Source organism: Buteo buteo, chromosome 20 (assembly GCF_964188355.1).
Source record: "Buteo buteo chromosome 20, bButBut1.hap1.1, whole genome shotgun sequence".
NCBI classification, from domain to species: Eukaryota; Metazoa; Chordata; class Aves; order Accipitriformes; family Accipitridae; genus Buteo; species Buteo buteo.
This window is the reverse complement of record NC_134190.1, coordinates 28,467,790-28,491,106: the sequence shown is the minus strand read 5'-3', so window position 1 is coordinate 28,491,106 and position 23,317 is coordinate 28,467,790. Positions and strand designations below refer to the sequence as shown.

The following is a 23,317-nucleotide window of genomic DNA, read 5'->3' as shown; positions in this document are numbered from 1 at the left end:
GCAAAGATTGACAGAAACAGAGGCTACTCCTTTGGGTTCTGCTGCTGCTAGGTCATGGTGAACTTTTCATTTGGAGCAACTGTAGCACCTGCCATTTCAACTATTTGAATTGTGGTTCAGCAGCATATTGTTTTTTTGAGCAATGGAGATAGTGTGCAAATGACTTGTTGTACAAACTTGTATTCTTTCAGCAGGCAAGAAATCCTGAGTGCCTACCACAGAGTTTTTATGCCATGTTTGGGAAAAACACCTCTAACAAACACCTATTTGTTAATTTAAATAAATTAATAATTTTAGTATGAGAATGTCCCAGCCTGTTCTGTGCTACTAAGTTTTACCACTAGCAGTTGCATTTGTTAGGGCAGCCTTTCACACGTACATGAGTCTGTTTTGTGAGGAAAAGAGACCTCTGAGTAAAATTGCATCACTTTTCACAGTGATGCAATGTATCTCTCAGCATGTACCTGCCCATGTGCCCCCACAGAAACACATGTGAGGAAGCAATTGTGGAAATTCCCATTGCAAGACAGCTGAAGGGATAAGCCTAAAACAAGGTTTGCATCTGAGAGTTGCACAACTGCAACTTGCTGTTGGGCTTCTTGGCGGGGGGCGGGGGTGTTTTGTACATCCCTTGCTTGATTTCCCATGTTTGCTTTGAAAGCAAAACCAATACATTCTGTTTTGTTGTGTACAAGTGGATGGTGGAAGCAACAGGTTATTTGTTCCCAGAGATGAAAGAATACCTATATGATGATTGGTGCCACATTTGGTATAATGCTTCTCCAGAGATGATGCATTACCAGTGTGCTAGCGAGAGCCTTGCAGTGATGTTGTTTGTCCCTGCTCCCTAATACTTGCAGCCTCTCCTTTTGGAAATGCCTGTCTACCTGTCCGGATCCTGAGAGGATGTGGGTGGCTGGATCTGAAGAGGGAGCACTTGTGAAGCCACATGTTCCAGCTGCTCTGGGAGGTAGCACTCTAGTTCTCCTGGGCTGTTGAAAGGGAAAACCAGTACAAACTTAAACTTCTACCAGAAAAGAAAGCTGTGTGATCATATCCATGAACCGGGGTTCAGCTGTTGAGCAGCACTGTCAAGACTAAATAAAGGCCTGTGTGTCGTGAGCTAGCAGAAACTGGCCCAGGTACCTGCTATTACTGTGTCTCGCTGGCTGCTGAACTGGGTTGCGATCCAAACTTTTCAATCTGTATCGGTGAAACAGTTCGAGAGGGTTCCAGCTATGCCCCCCCCCCCAAGCATTGTGTTTGCTGCAGGAGACCAAAAGCCAGATGCGATGTGAAGCCAGAATTTTGCTAATGTGCAAGTGGCCATGGGAGGAACCCCTCTGAGAAAGAAACCTGTGGCACTAATGCGGATTTGCAGGATTTTAATGTTTTGCAAGGGCAAATATGTTTCCTCTTTCATTCTCTGCCTGCTTCTTTGAAAAATGGTGGCTGTTATTGGAACAGGAGGACTGCCTTGAAAGCCCCCAACTGTATTTTGAAATTGTTCAAGCGTTAAAGCAGAGTCATTAATATGTACTAACATCAGTAACCAAAGATAAAAACACTCTTTAGGATGCTTCAAATAATCCTTGAAAATTTTACTAGGCCTCGGAACCAAAGACTAATAGATTAAACTTAATATTTAGCATAAAACAATACAGTATGTGATCATTACTGGTAGAATAAAGTAATACTAGGAAAAGTAGTTTAGAAAATACAAATAGCTATGCAGACAGCATACAGCAGCATAGTCTTATGAATAGAAAGCTAAATGACCAAGAAAAAATGAGCTGGGATATTTTCATGAGCAAAAAGAGAACTAGTTTGTGGATGAATAGGATATAATTTTTATTAATTTTACGTTGAGATAAGGTAATATATTTGATTACTCAGACTGTGATAATTTCATATTAGTCATTAAAATAGTAAAGGAAAAATCTGGTGCTGTGTATTGAACCTGTGGTCACCCAGAGGTTCCCATCTGAAGACACTTAAAACCCTCCTTGAAACATGATCTCTAAGTGTGGATCAGTTAGGTAAGGTTTTTCTGCCTCAGTAGTTTAATTCCCAGTAAGTGTTCCCTAAGAAGTATTCCTGTAGCATTATTCCTGGACATAATTTTTAGATCCATGGCTTAGAGTGGTAAGGAGGAGGGTGTCATGGAGCATGTGGCAGCAGCCCTTCTTATCTGAGGCATGCTTGTCGAATTGAGCACAGTTTTCTTGTTGCTTCCTAATGTGTTCTCAGCAATGTCTCCAAGAAGATACACTTAAATCTCTCAGAGTTGTTTCTGAGAAGGGAGGCCATTTGGCCCGATGAGGTAGAAGACGTCTAACACAGCTCTGACGAGGTACTGTTGGAGTGATCAGGATGGAATCACCTGCGACACAGCACGCCTTCTCACCCACCAAATCTCACCAGACAAAAATAAAACACGCTTGTGAAACTTGAGTTTCTCTCTCTAACTAGGAAAGTCCATTGAGGTAGATTTGTATGTATATTATTTTGTTTTTAACTCACTCATTTTATAAGCTCACCTTTTTTTGTTTTGTTTTGTTTTTTTTTTAAATGATCAGTCCACTTTCTAATAAAACTAGATATAAAAAAAATCAGGTTCCATTCAAAATTACCGTACCCATGATATAAGATTCTCTCAGTTCTCAACTTGTTACTTCCTTTGCTCACTGAGGTCTGGTGTCCTCATTAGATAGTGAGTGGCTATTGCTGGTGGAAGAGTTTCTTCCTCTGATTTCTGTTCCCTTTGTAAATTAGTCCCTGCAACATTCTGCTTTGTTGATTTGCTGTCCTTTCAAATCTTGGTTAAAAGTATCTATTTTTTCCTTTGCGCTGTTCAGTCTCTTTGCTATTATGCTGTAACTTCCTCTAATATATATGCTTTTTATAAAACACATTGTTCCTGTTGCTATCAAATTTTCTTATGAATCGTTATTTGCTCCTGATAAGTCAAATGTTTATGCACTTTTGTGGTGGGTTGACCCTGGCTGGATGCCAGGTGCCCACCCAGCTGCTCTGTAACTCCCCTCCTCAGCTGGACAGGGGGGAGAAAAAATACAATGAAAGTCTTATGGGTTGAGATAAGGACAGGGAGATGACTCGCCAATTACCGTCCCAGGCAAAACAGACTCCACTTGGGAAAGTTAATTTATTGCCAATCAAAAGTCAGAGTAGGGTAATGAGAAATAAACCCAAATCTTAAAACACCTTCCTCCCACCCCTCCCTCCTTCTCAGGCACAGCTTCAATCCTTGTTTTCTCCAACTCCTCCCCTGACAGCAGCACAGGGGGACGGGGAATGGAGGTTGGGCTCAGTTCATCACACGTTGTCTCTGCTGCTCCTTCCTCCTCAGGGGCAGGACTCCTCACTATTCCCCTGCTCCAGCATGGGGTTGTGAGACAGTCCTTTATGAACTTCTCCAACGTGGGTCCTTCCCACGGGCTGCAGTTCTTCATGAACTGCTCCAGCATGGGTCCCTTCCCCAGGCTGCAGTCCTTCAGACACAGCCTGCTCCAGCGTGGGTCCCCCGTGGGGTCACAAGTCCTGCCAGCAAACCTGCTCCAGCGTGGGCTCCTCTCTCCACGGGGCCACAGGTCCTGCCAGGAGCCTGCTCCAGCGTGGGCTTCCCATGGGGTCACAGCCTCCTTCGGGTACCCACCTGCTCCAGCATGGGGTCCTCCTTTCCGGGCTGCAGGTGGAGATCTGCTGCACCGTGGACCTCCCTGGGCTGCAGGGGGACAGCCTGCCTCACCAGGGTCTTCCCAAAGGGCTGCAGGGGAATCTCTGCTCCGGCAGCTGGAGCATCTCCTCATCCTCCTTCTGCACTGACCTGGGGTCTGCAGGGCTGGGGCTCTCACATATGCTCACTCCTTTCTTCCAGCTGCTGTCGCACAGCAACTTTTTTCCCCTTCTTAAATACATTATTCCAGAGGTGCTACCACCGTCGCTAATGGGCTCGGCCTTGGCCAGTGGCAGGTCCATCCCGGAGCTGGCTGGCATTGACTCTGTCGGACATGGGGGAAACTTCTACCAGCTTCTCACAGAAGCCACCCCTTTAGCCACAAGAGGGGTCACTGGATGAAAGATACTTGAAAATCATTCGTCGTGCTTGGTCATCTCTAATGCTCCTTCTGTTTCTTGACTAATGAGATCTAACTTTTATAACACATTTTTTGCCCTGAATTAATTTCCTGTTAGGCAAATACATTTCCCTTAGCGATCTGAAATGGTGACATAAATACAAAATCTACTTTACAACCATTTGCACAAACAGAATTACTGTCTGATGTTCACACAAGGAATTTAACCTCTTTATCCGCTTCCCAGAAGTACTCATACATGAAAATCACTATAACACGGCCTGGCCCATATATGCAGGCTGAGCAGAGGGGCCTTCCAAACCTCAATAGAAAGCAAAGCAAGTGAGACTGCAGCCAGCTAGGGAAGCAAGCTTCTGTAAGTCACTCCCATGACTTTGTATTAGTATGTCATTACTATTCTCATTAGTATGACAGTATTAGTCTCTGTCTGGAAAATAACTATGGAGAAAAGATTGCTTACTGAAGCAAAGTTTTAGTTTGTTGTTTTTTACTGCATTGTGGTTTTTTTTCAAATAATATCAAGGCTCTTTAACACAGAATTGTTAGTGTTTGTGCTGATGAATTCGAGGCAAAGCACTGTTTACAGGAGGAGCAGAAAGGGAAATGCTGGTACTGACCAGAAACAGAGTTTCGTCCTACATTTATTACTGATTTGCAACTTAAATATGTTCTAAAGTACATGATTGTAGCATAAGATGTAGCGGAAAAATACAAAATACAAAGCATAGCCGTATTGTTTATAGAGGCTGTTCTCCATAACACCGTATCTTTCAGCCTAGGGAAGTATGCCTCCATGGGCATTTCGAACAGCAGCCTTTGAATGGGCTTTCATTTTAAGTAAATCTGTTTTCTTAAAGGCTCTCCAGCAAGCATTTGGCATAGATATTAGTGAAGTCTCCAGGTAATTTTGATCTGTGGGAACAAGGTCTCTTACCTCTGGTAACCTCTGTATAAATTCCTCCAGAGAAACGTACTTCCTTTTTCTGCTTCCTGCTCCAACAGCAAGGCCAGCTGTTTGGCAGCCAGGCTGGGCACTCAGCCAGAGCTCTACTTGATCTAGAAAAGGTTTTTATCTTTCCTAATGTACACTGTAAATATTTTGTTCTGGCAGATCTGATTTGAAACTTTCCTGGGTGATTGATGAGATCTGCCCTGAGACATCACAGACCACTTCTTCAGTGTGGGTAACTGCAGATGTAACTTCTGTGAGATCAAAACATTTTGTCCCTAATTCCTACTCGGTTCCACATGGCCCAAATGAGGGAGTTCAAAATGAACGAGAGAGTTTGAATCAGGCCCAGCAAAGAATTATGCCATGCAGTAGAAATGGCAAGAAATTGTTCTTAGCAGCTACACAGAAAGCCGAGGCAGAGCTGTCTATCCCATAAATGGCACAATCAATGTCAAACCACTTCCACCCTGTCTCGTAGCCCTATGCCAGAGCCATTGCCAGCACCAGGCAATAGGATCCTTATGGCCAGGTTAAAAGTGGTGCATTATGCACTGTAACCTGTTGTCGACAAGAAACATATCACACTCAGGGCAGGGGACAGATTTCCCTTGTCACAAGGATGCAGAATGTAGAAAACAGCAGGAGGAAATACAGGGCAAAAGGTGAAAGAGGCAGCTTCCACATCCTCAGGACAGCAGTTGTAGACAGATCCCATAGATTTATGCAATGACACTCTTGAAGCATCCCACTGGACAGTATGGGGTATAGACTGGTACTATGTATTGTTCTCACAGGTAAGTTAAGAAAGAGAACGGCCAAGAGAGAGTCTCCACTAGAGGTGCAGAGGGACTGGTCAATCTATACAAACAAGGAGCTAGAGGAGGATGAACGTATCATGTAGGAATTGGCTGAGTCCCTGACACAGCATCCCATGAGAACACCACTGTCAGAAGGGATAGTCTCTGGACAGCATGACCTAGACCATCAACAAGGGAAGGAATCAACAGAAGCATTTAAAAAACATGGCAATGACGTTGTCAGAGAAGCACTTTTCAACCAGTGAATGATATATGTGTACAGTTGGAAAGGGCAGTAGCATGGCTTTATGCTCAGAATCACTTCTGTGGAGTTGTCTGCATGGCCAGTCTCACTGAATGTCTCCTAATTTATGGTAGATAAATTGAGCAAATAAGAGGCAGAGACTGCACAAGAATTATTCATTCAATGCATTTTGTTCTACAGTTTTCTCCCACCACGCAAGACTCATTGGCAGCACGGATCTTAACTCGCCACACTGGTAGACACATGGCATAGCTGGGTTCTGAGAATTTTGCACAATTGTAAAAACCTTGAGGTTTAGATTGTGTTAATGTCTGTCACCTTCTCAGTACATGCTCAAGAGATTATTTCCGTCCAGCAAAAATAGGTGTCATGAACCATGTCTGTCACCACCTCATGAGGAACCACATGGGATAAACTTCATAGATTGATCTCACCAGGCAGCTCTGAATGAGAAAACAGCTACAGCCTGGTGATGAAAAGAGGCTCTCCAGGTCCTACTAGGCAGCTCTAGAGCCACAAGCGCATCTGTCTTATGTCCAAATTAACTTGTTTCCAATGAGAAGGAGGACTAAGCATCCTTGTCACCACACCAAAGGAAAAAGACAGCTGAGCAAGTTTTGTGTTTCTGTGAACAGAACGAGTGCTCCATCTACCTGCTCCATGGCATCAGTCAATACCACACCACGAACTCTGCCAGGGACTCTGCAAGAAAAGAGTATCCCATCGTGAGCTTCATCCAGCAGGAACTATGACAAACAAACAAACAGCTTCTCATTAGAATTGTAGTACTGGAGGCCAGACTGTTCGAAGGCAGGCTCCTGGCTGCAGGGCAGTCAGACCTCTCACTGCCATTGCAGATACCTGTCACGTTCACTGCCGATACTCACAGACAGGAGATACAGGCACTGCCATCACAAGGGGCCTTTGGGATCTTCAGGTATGGTCTGTTCATTTACAGTCTTCAGGATCCCAAAGGCATGTCTGTTCCACTGCATGTGCATAAGGTCCCAGGATTTTCGAAATGCTACTGACAAATTGACGAAGTTCTGGGGATGTCCCAGCTGATCTCTGTCCACAGTCTGTCCATGCACTGGAAAGAACTGATGGCGAGGCTGTTTACTATGTCTCAAGGGAGGCAGAGGAAGCTGTAAAGTGCTATACGGTTCCAGTATTGAGCTAGGAGGATTTGGTGCAAGAAAGTTGGAATGCTGGTAGAAAGTCTGTGGGAGAGGTGTCTGAAGACTGTTCTGTCGGTCCCTGGCCTTGACTTTAGCTCCTTCAGAGGGCAAACAGCAAATGCGTGTGCTGGCGGATGAGTCACCGCTCTGCCAGTTTTCCTGACCCCCCGACCAACACCCGCATCTGTGCCCTCCTCTGTTTTCCTTATTCCTAGTCCAGGTCTTTCTCTACATCAGACTAAATGTTCAGCCATGCTCTCTTACTGACTCACGCTTTTCCCTTCCTTGCTCCTATCCGCATTCTAAAGGACCTGCTGAACTGTATTACTCTTTCCTATCAGTCCCTATCTAATCTATCCTACAGCTGCTGCACATTAGTGTTACCTAGAAACCCTGCCAAAAAATCTTGCTCTCCTTCGATCTTCTGTACTCCTTTGCTGACTTATCCATGGGCCAATGTGAATATGGCTCAGGTCAGCACTTCTATACTGGCATCAAGCTGTTTCTCTTCTGGAAATCTCCTTCCTGAGATGTCCAAGTGATTTAGTTGTGGCCCAAGAACAGTTAAAAATAATAGCTTTGAAGGTGGAGATGCAGAACATAGACATACTTAAGGAGGGGGAGGTGCATTGCAACAGAGTGCAGTTTCTATTTGAAGAGCAAATGCGTATAGGTATGTGCACGTGCTGCTTATAGATGAGGACCAGTGGGCAGGATGAACCAACAAAAAATACCTAGGCAGCTGACCACGCAAGATAAGTTAGCTTCTAGACATCTGTACAAGATCAAACATGGCTTTGATCTAGCTTGGAAGCTAATAAAAGTGAGCTACATCTTTCACCATGATAGTCTTTGCGGACACCTAATGTAACTTTCCTTTAATTCTATCCACAGTCATTCTGCTGTGCATAAATGATTCTTCCAGGTTTAGCACAGAAGGAGCTGGTGCCCTATCTGATGCCATGTTAACATGGCAGATGAGGGCTGCAGGGCATATCCCCACTAAGCAAATTTTACATCAGCTCTCTCACGGCTTGTCCCGTATGCCTTAGCACTTTTTTATCCTGTTTTTTTTTAATAGTATCTTGCTCTCCTCAGTAGAAAGCTTACATTCAACAGATCTGAATGAAAGCATTTTTATTGTCATATTGTTCCTAGAAGAAACAATGCATTAATTACAGATTCTTTTCCTAGCAGAAGGTCTAGCCAGATCTACTTTTTCCTTCCATTTTAGAGCATGCGCAACCACACCATGAGCTGAGATCCCTTCCCCTTGCCAGGATTCACACAGCAGGTTCTGTATGCCCTCAGCTGCCCTCTACACAATAGCCTGGAGAACGACAACTTAAAGATGATCCTGGCACCTCCTGCACTGCAGACATGATTAAGGGAGGAATCCTGACCAGTTCATTCCCATGAACTTTCACGAGAGTTTCATAATGTATTCTCTCAACCTGTCATTCAAAAGCAAGTGATCTTTCTTACAAAAGCAACGGTCTGCAGGGTTCTGCATTAACGAGGACAAGAGGACAGAGCATCTGATTTCACACAAATCTTGAGATCCCACCTGGAAAAACAGTTTCAAGAGCTTTATAGATATTTAACATAAACTTCACTTGCTTGTGATCTCTCTCACAGATTATTTTCTACACCTAAAATTATTCTTAAAACCCTCTCTCTGCTTGTTGTCACGATTTGATTTCCATGTCTAAATAAGCCTCTGAAGAAAGAAAGTCTGTAAGATTTAATTGCCTTCAATTAGGTGTTAGTGCTGGCAGCATATATTCTCTCTTAAGAAAACTGACAAGTCTTAAAGGCAGAAATTCCTAATCTCTGAGTTAAAAAACCCAAACCTTCCAAAATCTGTATCCTTCCAAACTTTCTCTAGATGAGGAAAAGAAACAAAATAGAACACAAAAACAATTTAAAAATTTGCATAGACCATCCTTGATGCAGAACAATTAAATATTAATTTGTTTTATGTCACAGAAAACTGTAAAACAATGCTGTGTTAAGTATTTAATTGCTTTGTAATAAGCCAAGGTAAATATTCATAATAAAGCAGCATTTTGAAAGCAATCCCTATCAGACCCCCAAATGTATCAATGGAAACAGAACATGGGTATATCATGGTGACTGGTTTATCTTGCTCCAGTTGTAGCACTGCACATCTATACAACGTACACAGCGACGAAAGGACTCCAAGACAAGAGTTCCCGCCGCAAGCGCTGACACACACCCAGCAGTGTGAAGCAAGAATCACACCTGGCTGTCCACGCAGGCTCTCCCCTCCAAGCTGCTGCCCTGACTGCAAGCGTAACTTAAGGAATGGCTTGTGAACCACCTCCCACGCTTTCTCCATTTACCACCCAGCTGTGTTGTGTAGGCAGCTAGAAAAGGATTTTTGTGTGTACGAACATGCCTGGCTGGAAGCTGCAGCTGTTCAGCTGTTGATTTATCATCTGTTCAGCTTCTCCGGCACAGGGCTGGCAACCCTTCTAGGAGTGGGGGAAGATGGAGTGGGAAGAGGAGACGGCTGGTGGCTGACAGCTGTTTCAGCCCCTGCACTTTAACTGGCTCTGAATATGCCTCAACACCCTAAATTTGGCTGGTGCTCAGTATTCATCAGAAGAGGATGTAGAGCCACAAAGAGAAGAAGGACTGAGCAAAGTGGAAGATTTAAGGAGGAAAAGATAACATGATTTTAGCCTGTTCAGGGTTATTCATGCCAGGCCTTCTTTAATGGGAAAGAGCAGCTGTTCTGAAGAAGGCAAAAGCCTGTGTTTTCAGAGGACAGACTACACAAATACTCCAAATCATGCCTTGTAAGAACCAGAAACTCCTGTTCTGGGCTTCTGTTCGTCTCCTCATTGTGATCAGCTCCGTTTGAGAGATGAAAACTGTATCTCTGTTCTCCTATCCAGGAATGTATTTACTGAAAATAAAGTGACAAGAGTGCAGCTAAGGAAACTGTCTCTCCTTTACCTCCTCCCCAACACTGTCTCCTGGTGACCAGCACACTCTGAAGGTCACTCGTTAGAGATGCACCTTCTTGGCTGGACAGCCTTTCTCTCACACTCCCATCCAGCTCAAGACTGTGTTTGTTCAGTTCTTTCCTCTTGCCGCCTTCAGCAGACACAAGTCTGGTCAGATATACTGCTGAACCCTCCTCTCTGTGCCTTCTCCATCCATCCTATGGGCCGCAAAGGCTATGAAGAAGGAGATCAGAGCTGGTGAGCGTGAAGAAGGTAATGCACCAGAGGCTTGCAGCGAGGTTGTGGGTGACCAGAATGAAGGTCATATGGGACAAAATCCTGGAGATGTCCCGGAGAATGTGAACTGTTGGAGAACCTGTTGGTCACCTCTCAGCTGCTGTGTCACCCTGGTGGAATCATACACGTGGCAATTCCCAGCTTCAGAGAACAGAACCAAGGTTGCATCACATGGGTATGCTGTATTTGCATTTCATCATTTCCAGGGGTGTAAACTGAGCCACATGAAAGGTATGAGACACTATCTGCCTTTATCTGCATCAATGAGTTCAGAGGGTTCATTAAAAAAAAAAAAAAAAAAGATTAATAGCAAGCATTGGGCAACACTGCCCTGTATATATCCCACTTAGGTATTCAACTCAATTGCCATTATTTACCAAAACATATGAACTATTAACAGAATTGAAACTGCAGTCATCGGGATGTCACAGTCATCAACTACAAGGTTACCAAAGACTCCAGCACTGTCACTGTTGCCAAATCAAAGATGTATTTGGCTGAAGCTGAAACTGAAATATAATCTTCATCCAAGAGGGAGCTGTGGTTGTGTTCTCTGCGACAAGCAGCCAGATTAAAACACTTTATAACAGTTAATTAAATGACCTCAGGAGTAATGAAACTACATTTTTAGTCATCAGTTCTACAACTTCAAAGTTAAATACCATCTTAAAGAAAGTCAAAAAAAATGAGTAGACACAAGAACATTGTGCTACTGGCGTAAAACAGGCAATGCTAGTATGAGGCATTTTAATATGACATTAATAATCTGAATCGAACATTTGAACTTCCCCACAGCAAACAAGGCATGGTGTCTCCTGAGGTTAGGATCTTTTCATTATCTGCATCCTCACAAGTTCACCAGTGGGGAAGAGGCTCTTTTGAAAAGAAAGAAATTTTTTCTGATGATCAGAACTATATTTGACTTTCAAACTTTCTGAGAGTCTTACCTTCAGTGAGTAGTTTCATTCAGTAAAGGACAACTGAATTAAAATAAACCAGTCTTTTAAAAAAATCAGTTCTTGCAAAGGAAATTCTCACTACCTTTAGAGGGAAATTCTCACCTTAAGGAGACAAGATTAGAAACATGCTTTATTTAGATTTCTTGATGGAGATGCTAGAAACAGAGGAGAGTAAGGGCTGATGTTAGAAGATGGTCATTTTTCTTGTCCTTGTGCCACAACAGGCCACTGGGTGTTATTTCTTCATATTATACACACTTACAAAGGAAACACGTAATGTCTCCTTTTCTGTAGAGGTATTTCAGTGACTTGCCACAAGCTTCAATGAATCATCGTGGGATACATGAGTGAACTGGTGTATTAACAAACCGTCACTTACAGATTTCTGAGGAGACTTCCTTCTTCTCCGTGTCCTTAAAATGTTGACCTCTGAGTAGATGGTGCCCAAAACTTCCATCCCATGCTATTACACTCACACGGTATTTGCTGCCTTGACGCCATAGAAAGAACTGACAAAGCACCATTGTAGCTTCAGAAATTCTGTCTATGAGAACACAGTTTAAGTCAGTGAGAGGCAACCCCTGCTAAGACTGCAGCTACTTCAGGAAACAGCCAGGGCCCTTCCAAGACAGTGCCGGGATTGGTGAGAGTTACAGAAATACTGTGTCTCTCCTCAAAAGCTGCTTTTGAGTTATTGCCTTTTACAAGGCAGCACTCTCTACTGGCTAGACCTGAAAATGAAGTTGGAGATAATTTTAGCAAAGTGGGAAATGAGGCTCTCTTGAAAGTGATGACTTTTAAAAGATGGCAGCAGGGCAGGGAAGGAAATAGGAAATCAGGTCATGACACTGCAGAGCTTGGAATTGCCTCCATAGGATCAGTCCTTGTGTCTTCCCCCCCCCCCCCCAACACTGATCAGTACTTCTTTATTAAGATTTTTAACTCAGCAGCTTGAAGATGTGATCTTCACCTGTTGTGTGGAAAGTCAAAACATGGAACTAAAAAGGTTGAGATCTGGGCTCCACGGCCTCCTCAGCCTTCCCAGTACTTCAAAGTGGATCTACAAAGTAATCATTCTCACCACCAGCATACCAGACTGGCTCGGCTTGCGGAAATACTGCCAATCCTCGCCTCTCCTTGCTGAACCTGTGCTACCATAGAGGCAAGAATGCAAAGTATTCAGGGCTAAAAGAAGAAAGAGACAGTATAATTCTGTAGTTTATTTCTTACGGCATTTATATAAAAAGAACAGAGTTGAGGGACCTGTTTATTTGTCTCCATTCAAGTTCAGTTAAAAACAAAACAAAAATACCCCAAATCCTTTGGGAAGATAAACTGTAAAACCAAGGGCTGCTATCAGTACCTCAAGCGGCTGAAGTCTGTGCTGAAGATCTATATACCTAGTTGACCATGCAAGTTAGAAGGGCACTTCAGTTTCATCAGATGGAAATTCTGGTGAACATGCTTTTATACGAGACAAACTAACGGCTCTTTCATGAGGTTTGGTTTTGGTTAATTTATTGCGTACTTTTATGTGTAGTTTGGCTGTTATTCCTGAAAGCAGATCTGCTTCTTAACAAAAACAAATGAATGACTTGCTCTTTCTGAGTGACTTCCAACAATAAACATTAGGCTGTCACCCTCAAATCAGTTTCTCTTGCTCTGAAGTCTAAGGGTATAGTTAGAGAATACAGCTGCATCAAATACAATTGCCCTCTGCTAACAGATGACAGTCCAGATCTCTCGTCCCCTCTCCACCCCCTCCTTAGTGCCAGCTCCGATCACTAAGTAAGCTCATTCAGTATCAACTGCCGAAAACTATTACTTTTCTTCCTAGTGCAGTTTTCTGCTGAATTAACAAGTTAAATCAGCTCACTGATCAGTATCAGGGCTTGTGCAAGGGAAGAGGGAAAGGGAGTAGCAGGATTAGGGAGAGCGGGACCTCTCCTTTTCCCTTCTGTGGCAGTAAGTTGTTAGATCACCTAAGACGTGCCACACAACCGCACTGGAAGGCTGTTGTAACTGTGATTCCCCGACAGTATTTGTCATGCACCTACAACCCTTCCCTCTGCTGTTCTGCAGTCAGGTAAGGGCTGTATCCGACTGACCGGCGACTCCGGGACCACCAGAAGCTCTGGGGTACACCAGGGAGAGGACACCTGATCCATACGTGAGCTGAAGCTGCTCAAGGAAAAGGCCAAACTGCTGCATTAGAAGAACGGTTACACACATCATTTTGGAAAGCTGGCTCTCAAAGCGGATCTTCAGACCGCAGAAGACATGGCCTACCCGCCGTCGATCCCACCCCAGCAGCCACACGCATTTTACAAGCCATCTCTGCACAATGAGCCCCATCCACTGCAGAGACGGACCCCTCCCCCCCCCCCCCCGACCCTCCAGCCCGGTAACAGCCGAAGTACCCAGCAGAAGTGGAGTACTTCTCGGCCGTTCCTCGGTGCTAGACAGCCAAGCCGGAGAGCATCCCCTTGCTCACGGAGTGCCTGCTCCTGCCCGTAGGCGGGCCCCTCCGGTCCTGGGCATCCCCATCCCCCCGCGGGCCTGGACGGCCCTGCTCAGCCCCCGGCCCTGAGGCCTGCCCCGCGGTCGCTCCTCATCTCGGTTACTCCTCAAAGTTCACCCTTTTATTTCTGTGGGAACACGGCTACGCCTCTCCGAAGGGACCAGCCCCGTCACGGAGAAGACAACAACGCGGTGCTTGGGGATAGACGGCCGCTGGGCCGCGGCCTCACACAGGCTCCCGCCAGCAACGCCCAGCTCGCAGCGGCCGCTGGCCGCCCGGGCTGAAAGCGGGAGGCCGGCAGGGCCGCTCTGCGCAGGCGCGGCGCCCGCTGAGCCCCCTCCTCCCGCCCAAGGAGCTTCCCAACTCTCCCGGCGTCCCGTCCCCCCCCCCCCGCCCCCGCCGATCCCGGGCGCGCATGCGCGGGGGGACGAGCGCGCCGGAGCGGGGGAAGCCCGCCCAACGCCCTTCGCGCCCCGCCCGCCTTCCCAACGCTCTCGGCGGGCCTGGCCCCGCCCCCTCCCAGGGCGGCCAGCGCGCATGTGCGGTTGCCAGGGCGGCCGTCTCCAGTGAAGGTTTAAAATCTGCGGGGCATGCGCAGTGCTGGTTCTGGCCCTGGCGAGGGGGACGCCACATTGGAACGGCGAGGGGGAGCCGCTGCGGGCAGCGCCGGGCCGGGTACAGTTCGCGCCGTCTCCGCTCCTCCTGAGCCGCGCTCGCCTCGCCCGGCTCTGCTCCCCCCCCCTTCTCCGGCCGCCCTCCCGCCCTCGTCCCCGCGACACATGCCGCCGCTGCCGGCCCGCGTCTAAGCGCCGCTGCCGGGCCCGGCGCGCTGAGGCGAGGGAGCGGGAGGCGGCGCGGCGCGGCGCTCTGGCCGGGCCGTGAGGGTCGGAGGCGGGCGGGCGTGGATGGATCCCCGCGTGGCCTGGATCCAGCCCGAGCAGAAAGGCCCCGCGAATGCGCTGTGGATGCAGATCTGGGAGACCTCGCAGGGCGTGGGGGGCCGGGGCGGCGCCAGCTTCCCGCACTACCTCTGCCTGAACTCCCCGGCTCTGGACTCCGCCGCCTCCCCGCCCCGCGGCCACAGCTGCCTGCGGCTCGGGGCGCCCGGCGGCGGCGCCTGCTGCTCCTCCTCCTCGCCGCCTTCGCCTTCGCCTTCCCCTCCGGCCCTGCTGACCGGACTGGTTCCCGCCGGCGGCGGCGGCCCCGCGGCGGTCAACGGCGGCGAGGGAGGGCGGCGGCTGCAGAAGTCGCCTTCCGTGTCTTCCTCGTCCTCCTGCTCGTCGGTGGAGTCCGGCACCGAGAGCCCCGGCTTCTCCTCCTCGGGATCGTGCAGCGGCGGCGGAGGAGGCGGCTCCTCCTCTTCCTCCTGCGGCCCCCGGGCGGCGGCGGTGGCTCCTCCCGGGCTGCTGGGCAGCGGAGCCGGACCCGGGGAGTTTTTTAACTTCCACGAGAACAAAGTGAACGGTGTGAACGGGCACCACCAGCCCCCGCACCTGGCGCGCAGCCCCCACCCGCCGCCGCCGGCCTCTCCCCAGCAGCACCAGTACCACCCGGGCCGTAGGAAACGAGAGAATAAAGCCAGCACCTATGGGATGAATTACCTGCTCTCCGGCAGCCGTGGCGTCGCCATCAACAACTCCCCCCACCAGCAGCGGCAGCCGCCTCAGCCAGCACTGCAGAGCCCCGGCACACCCTGGAAGACCAGGAAATACAGCCCGGGAGTGCAGGGGTGAGCAGCCGGGACCCCTGGGGCTGCTGCAGCCCGAGAGGAAAGGGGGACCTCGGCAGCCTCTCCTGCAGCCCCGCCAGGCACGGGGCGGGAGGTGTGGGGTGTGGGTTGGGGTCACACAAATTCCTCTGGAGCTGGTTGCGGCAGTGAGGTCGATGATGGAGGATGGTGGGGTACAAAACCGTGTTCTTTCCTAAATCACCTTGGCCTGTGCTGGCTGGGTGGCTCCTGACCGAAGTGGCGACGCAGGCAGGGCCTGGCAACCTGCAGATGCAGGGTCTTAGGCCTTGCCTTGTAGTAGGTTGAGAGGTGAAGTTGCTAGGCCACTGTCAAAGGACACCTACAATAATCAAAGCAAAGAGGGGTGGGGGATGCTTGTCAAAGCTCCTGGGGGTCAATTCAGAGCATAAGGGGGAAATGGAAGGCTCAGAGAAAACCCTTGCACTCATTTTTTTAAGTGCCTCTGCTTAGGGTGTAGCAGGCTGATTACTTTGGGGAGTGTTAGGAACATCAGTTGAAAGGGAAGTGCCCAATTCTGGCTGAAGTAAGCATGAAAGTCAGTGTGGTCTTAGGACATTTTTGGGGGAAGTGTTCCTGCTCTAGAATAGATTGAGCCAGCCAATATCTGAACTTAAGACCTGGCTTTCTAAAGAGATCGCTTTTATGAAGCTTATCCTATTCTGTGGCTGTAACTTTCTCATATAAATGGGTAGTTAGTAAGGCAGAGTATTCAGTTTGGTCCGATTGGTGTGTAGAAGGGACTAAACTTCAGCAAAACGCCTCTGGGGTGCTCCGTGAGATTTCTATATTTCAGCTGCCAAATTTCACTCAGTCAAGGGGAAGTGTTACTTTCTAATGTTAAGGTTATTTTATTCATGGAAAAACTGCTGGCTGCATTGATTGACCATAGCAGATTTCTGATGTCATTTCAAAAATAGTTTCTTGGAACTCCTAAAATCCAAGACCCTTGGATGCCCATGGAGTAAAGGCACTGCATGTTTGTAGAGGGAGGTATATAACAGGGTGTGCTTTCAGGGCTGGAGAAATTTGGGAGATTTAACTTAAGGACAGCATCTTCCTTTTCTCTTTTGCATGGTACTATCAGGTGTCAGGTACACTAAAGTTATCCAGAAGTTTTGAAAGATGTTTTCAAAGTTCTGTTTTTGCAAATCGTACCCTCTCCTGGGGAGGACAAGACTTAAGACTACTGCTTTTTAATTCCGAACTGAGACTGAAAATGAAAATTGCTTACAGGAAGCTAAGATTTGGATGTTTAAGTGGTGTCATATGCTGGGAGCTTTGGGTCCTGTACTAATAAGATGTGTGTCTAAAATTCCAATAGTATCTTAAAAATAGTCTGAATTTCTTTTATTTCCCTAGAGATGCAGTAGAACACCAAGTTAACATTTTAATTTATCTGTGTAAGGCAAGTCAGTGTCACTGAGGTAGATCTCCAGGCAGGCAGATGAGGGAGTGCCTGGGGTCACCCAGCAGGTCTATGGCAAACCTGGGAATCGAATCCAAGCACTGCAGGTTCTGTCCTCTAGCTGTTAGGCAGCACCACCTATGCCAATCACATATCCTTATCTTTCATCTTCTGCCCTTTTGTTTTCTGTTGGCTTTTCCCTTAATAAAGCTTATGCCACTTTTCAAGTATAAGTTTATAGAGAATCCATACACAAGAAAATTGTTTAGCCAAGCTTCAGTTGCGCTGTTCAGTTCCATAATACAGGTTGTTCTTTTGCTGATGTGTTAATGACAAGTTCTTGGCTAAATATCTTTGAAAGTGGAAGCTGTGTTTCCTGATCTTCTGTCATAGATCTCACTGTAGTAATACAGATCCGGTGCTAGGAGTGGGACACTGGTAACTACAGCATGTGTGATCCCATAGGTCCAGCTTTCCTTAGAGTAGCAGGGAACTAGTGCTGAAGGAGAGCATGGAAGCTGAAACCATAGACTTAAATACGAGAAGCAGTTTCTGCCTTAAACTTGGAGTTCTGTTACCCAAGGTGAATTTTGGACAAGTGTGTATTCTAAAACAATTTTCTAATTGGTGTTAGAAATCTTTTTTATGGAGTTCTTACATGACTGAAATAACAAAAATACTGTCACCGATGGAGTGGCTTTAGGTGTCTTGTCTTCTGCAGTAATTCCTGACTACTGGTGAGTTTAACTTAATTTTCCTGAAGCCAGGGCTGGTGTATTAATTGGCTATTCAAATAAAAATGCACTGAAAAGACTGGGGTTGGAACAGATCCCTACAGAAGTTTCTTCTGGATCCTTTCTGTTCCTGATTTGTTGCCTGGTGTTACCTGGAACTGTCAGCCCAGTCCTGAGGCACCACTTCCATAACTGTGATGGTCTGCTGACAGAGCATCTTCAGTGGTGTCAAACTGGTGTATGCAACTGTCAAAAAATGTGATCCTTATGATCTTCAGTTGCAGTCTGCTTTGGACATAGATTATAGGAAGGAGGACTTGTTCATAGATGCTCTTACACTCATATTATGCATGAATGTTAGAGCTTACTCTGCCATGAGTATTGTTCTCTGCAGAACGTTTTTCTACAACACACTGGAATTTCCAAGTGATGTGCAGTAGCTCACAGTGTTATTGTATTGTCTTTTGGTAACAGACTAAGAAGGGTAATCTCTGCCCTCTCCCAGGCTGCAGTAGTACTTTTGATGAAATGCCTGCATGCTTTGAAATAGCATTGTGCTCTCCCTGCTTTCTCATTCAGAGCTGGAGATGGTCTGTAGCAGTGCAAGTTGTCACTGTTTTTTTTTCAAATGGATCATATTCAGTGGCTTTGTGATGGTAGGTGTGGTGAGGTTTAGGAATGCTTTATGTTGTAAAGGCTCTGTTTTGCTCTGTTTTATGTACAGCATTCCTTTTTTCTGGTGGACTTGTACCTATTGCTTTTACCGCCTTCTGACAGCAGCATGCCAATCTTTTGTATTGTAAAGGAAATTCTCCCTCTCATAAAACACAAGTGTGAATAGCCATGCTTGATTAGATTTCATCCTAAAGCTATGCCTTAGGATGCCCTAGATTGGCCTGTGTCATCTTTTTCAGATTTTTTGAAGGTAAGGAGTGAGGAGAATGAAGCCATATTTATTCCAGTGCTTCAATAGAATGATTAATATAGAAACAGTGTAAATTCTTAAATGCCTGGGTTTAGGTTAGGAGTACTGATGACAAAATGATTGGTTTCATATGCAATGCAGATAAGTGTCCTTTAATATTGTGAGGTTAGCTCAAACTATTATGACTGATGTTCAGAACTATATATGGTTTCTTGCTGTAAATTATCCTCGGATGCTGTAAAGTATCCTCTTGAGTGGTTTTAAACTACATCTAGCATCTTAGGCTCTGCTGCCTTTGTACATCAAAGTAATACCTTCTGTTTCTGTGAAGTCAGTATCTTAAATATATCTGACTAATTTAAGCATCCAGAGAGTTTAAAAGTGCTGGAATTTTATTTTAAAATATAGAATCAAGCTATTCTAAACTTTTTACTAAGGTCTCTACTGCTAGGTTTGCCTTGCTTGGGTACACAGATAATAGGGCATTTATCTCTTAAGATGTAGCTTATAGCTTATGAATAGTACAAAATCATATCTGATTTAATTATTCTGCTTCTTAATAGGAATTTAACAAACTTACTAAAGAATTAAAGCATTTTTAACAATATGAGCCTGTTTTGCTTAATACCTTCAACTACATATTCAGATAAATTATAGATTTTGAATGAGATCAGTGCTGAAATACCTGGCATATCTGCTTGGTACATTATAGTGCTGTGCAGAAACAAAAGAACTGGCTTGTTGAGGATTAGTGTGGATACCATAAGTGTTATGATACATTGGAATGGTGCTCTGCCTGAACTAATTAGCATTGGATAGCATCTGTCTACTTACTGCATTCATATTTCCCCCTCCATACCTGTTGTCTTTAACTATTTCTTGATAATGACACAAAAGTTCTGTTGTAGAGCACAACAGTGCAAACACCTCCACATTTGGTTAGGCTGAAGGAGGATTCAGGCCAGGCTTGTGTGGTGACCATAGCAGATGCCTGGGAAGAGTCCTCATAAGCAAGGTAAGCTTATGATGATGCTTCCCCAGAAGACTTGTTTCAGTGTTCACTAGTTTGGAGCTGAAGGATACTGTGTACCAAACGTGATGTCCAGAGATTCATTTCTGTAGCTACTCAGGTGTGGTGGTGTTACTATATACTAAGTGTGTATTAGGTTTTGTTTATTTCTTCATCTGTATGCTGAAGTGTTTCTAATTCCAGTCTTACTGGGTTTTTTACTTTTATGATATATTGCTGAACTTCGGTGACCAAGATAAATTCAATTACTGGGTTTTGTGCAATGCACTGTTAAAAATGCATTGCATTCAGGGCCTTCCAGAGCTCTAGTTCCACGTTTATCAATCCTCACTTCTTATTATGCTGCTATCAGAGCTGGACAATGCAAATTAATGTGTAGGGATGCCACATTGTCAGCCCCTTTTGCAAATTTTATTTTCTTGTACTTTGGCTGAGCTGGAAAAATGCAGACTTTGGAAACTCTGTGAAGCCTTTACTGTCTACACTGGGGTGTCCAGCACTTGTAAGGGCTTTAAAGGGATTCCTCCGTCCTGTACTTAACAGTGCTGTCTTGCTCTAATACCTTCTAATAAAGAATCAACACAGTGGGCTATACTTCATCCACACTACTGTTAAATCATTAGTGTCTGTTATCTGCAATGTTTGGTGGTTACCTGTAGTGAAGGTCTTAATGTAAGAGGCAGGCAGTGCTGGCAACGTACACTTGGTTCTTGTTTCATCTGGCTTTAGGATCAGGGCAGAACTAGGCGGTATATACTGTAGTATGCAAGGAGGAGGGCAGGGGTAGCTAGGGCCTGTTAGTCATAGTAAATTTCTGGACAGAGACTTGAGAGAGCATCGTGATGTGGTTGAAAGGATTGTTTTCATGCCTAAAGGTTGGTATGCAGCAGAGTTCAAGGGTAGCTGCTGGATGAATTGTCAAAAGAACATAACATCTCTTTTTTGCGGTCGACTAAGTTGACTAGAGTAGGTAAAGCTCAAAGTTTCCTTGCAAAGTGGCTGCCTAGCGTAGAGTTAGACTCTGATGCTTTTGGTAAGGGAATGAAAGGAATATTTTGGCAGCAGTAGACTTGAGAGAGAACATAGTATTAGAGGTCAGAAAGGCTGAGCTACAGTAGTAAAACATGAGAAGACTTTGCATGACAGGTGCTCACATCTGTGTGTAGAGGAAAATGGGACATGTTTGGAGCAGTTTAATCCTGGCATTGGCTTCATGATGCTTTTCACAGTTGTTAGACTTTGGCAGTAGAGATAATTGGCACTAAGAACATAAACAGCTGTACCGGGTGAGACCATTAGAGGCCAGTGCCAAATGTTGGGAGAAGAATATATCAACAGGAGCCTGTGGTGCTATTTCCTGGAATACTCTCTCTGATTTTAAATGATCTATGGTTCTTGGACTACCTGGGCTACAGGCAGTACATTGTTAAACTTGTGGATTTTATCTATGAATTTGTCTCATCTCATCTTGAGCTGGTATGAGCTTCTGGGATCAGCAGTGTCCTGTGGCAAGGTGTTCCCCAGTTGAGCTATGTGTTATGTAAATATTTTTTTTTTGGCCTGAGGCTGTCACTAGGGTTGTAGGTGCTGGCAGCCACAGGTCTGTGCATTAATGACGCAGTCCATGAATGCTCTTTGCTGCTGACTTGAAAGAGGGAAGGGAAAAGTTGAATCACCTGACAGTTGTCTGTTTTCTAGTCTATTTAATCATTCCTTGTATTTGAAGCTGATTCCTGCCTCTAGATTTTTATCACCTGTGTATGCTTTACAGTTCAGTTGTATCTTAGGGACTTGGATGAACCAGACCTGTGTGTGATAGAGTCACAGTATTCCTAGATCTTAGGCTATCTTGTTCTATCTTGTACTTTGTTTCCTGATTACTGCCACGGGACTTGCCTGTTCTTTTTGCTTACTGAGTATTGAAAGGACCTTTTAACGGAATTCTTATTTCAAGATCTTGATTATCAGTGTTTAGAGCTGGTGTAGAGCCCCTCATTGCATCTTTGTAAAGATAGAATTTTCTCATATGCCTCTGTTGTGCTTATATTTATCCCATTTCAAATTCTGCCTGCTACTTCATTGTGCACTCTGTATTTTAATGTCCATCTGAAGTTTTTGAGCTGGCTTGTTCTAGATAACCTTGCAGCCTTGGACTTCTCTTCTTTACTATTTGTCCCAATGCCAGATCACTTAGGAGGATGTTGACTAGCATAGGGCGCTTCCGGGCTTCACTAATGACCTTCCTTTAATATGGAAACTAAGAGTTCCAGCTGCTTGTTTTCTCTTTAAAACAGTTCTTGATCTACATGAGGGTCTTCCCTCTCATCCCATGTCAGCTTAGTTTCTTCATAAGTCTTCATAAAGACATGTGGGACCATTATCAAATGCCATTTGGAAATCCAAGTAGGTAATAGGATTTCCTTTGTGGTTCACTGATTCTTGAAAATAATTCCTAATGGTTTTAAGGTGCTACTTCATTTACAAAAGCTATGTTGACATCTTGATGCAGTCATAACTATTCATCTATTGCATTGATTCTACCTTTGACTAGTTTGACTATTATGAATGGCAAAACTAATGCTTTTAAATTAAAAAAAGAAAGATGGCTGCTTAATGTTCTTCTGATACAAATGCATTATCAAGTGAGTGCTGCTTTTGGTGAATACCAAATTATCAGGAATAGATTTTGCTGTGAAGTATTTTCTACTAAAAAGTTGGCTTGGGACAAGTTCTCCCTGTATAGTTAGAGATCAGGGAAGCCTCTGAGGGATTAAAAAAAAAAAAAAAAACAACAAAAAAACTGGCTTCTCTACTTGTCATGCATTGCAATCACTTAACTTTCTCTGTTCTGATCACTTAATTCACTTAACAGAAGCAGGTTTTTTGGGCTCTTGAGCTAGTTTATCCTTTCTCAAGCATAGGTTTGCATCTCATTAAGTTGTTCCTCATAATCCTTTTTAATATCCTTAATCTTCCAATCCTCTTTTCCTGCTTTGTACATGAGTTCAGGATTTCTGAAGACATCTTCTGATGGAATCCTGTGACAAGGTAGTAGAAGCTCTTTCTTTCCCTAAAATCTGATTAGTGATGCATGCTTTTGCTAAACAACCAGTGTGGTATCTTTAATACTGGAACACCTTATTCTTTTGGTTGAGATTCTTAAATTAAGAAGCTCTTTTATATGGTGAACTGCAGCATTACTTAAATCCAGAAGAGGCTTTTCCAGCTTTCGTTGCCTTGCAGAGATACTGACTTTGAATGTGCAGGGTTTGCTGCTAGTGGTGCTTTGATGGATGCATTTTGAATTAGAGACTGCTGCTTGAGATTATATCAAGAGTTACTGCTTCTTTTAAATGTTTCAGTGGCTAACCTGGTGTAATGCATACCTGATCTACATGGGCATAATTAGTC

General features: G+C 45.2%; 1 protein-coding gene across 5 annotated transcripts in view; it reads left to right on the top strand.

The window, feature by feature from the left end:
• The first annotated feature begins 14,641 nt into the window (after positions 1-14,641).
• TENT4A (terminal nucleotidyltransferase 4A) overlaps positions 14,642-23,317 on the top strand; it is a 62,346-nt gene continuing 53,670 nt past the window's right edge. For 2 of the 5 annotated variants that reach the window (XM_075052180.1, XM_075052183.1), the window contains exon 1: positions 14,642-15,791. In XM_075052180.1, the coding sequence (XP_074908281.1) occupies positions 14,968-15,791 (824 nt within the window). In that variant the 5' untranslated portion in view covers positions 14,642-14,967. The remainder of the gene's footprint in view (positions 15,792-23,317) is intronic. The other 3 variants (XM_075052182.1, XM_075052179.1, XM_075052181.1) reach the window with 2 other exon arrangements.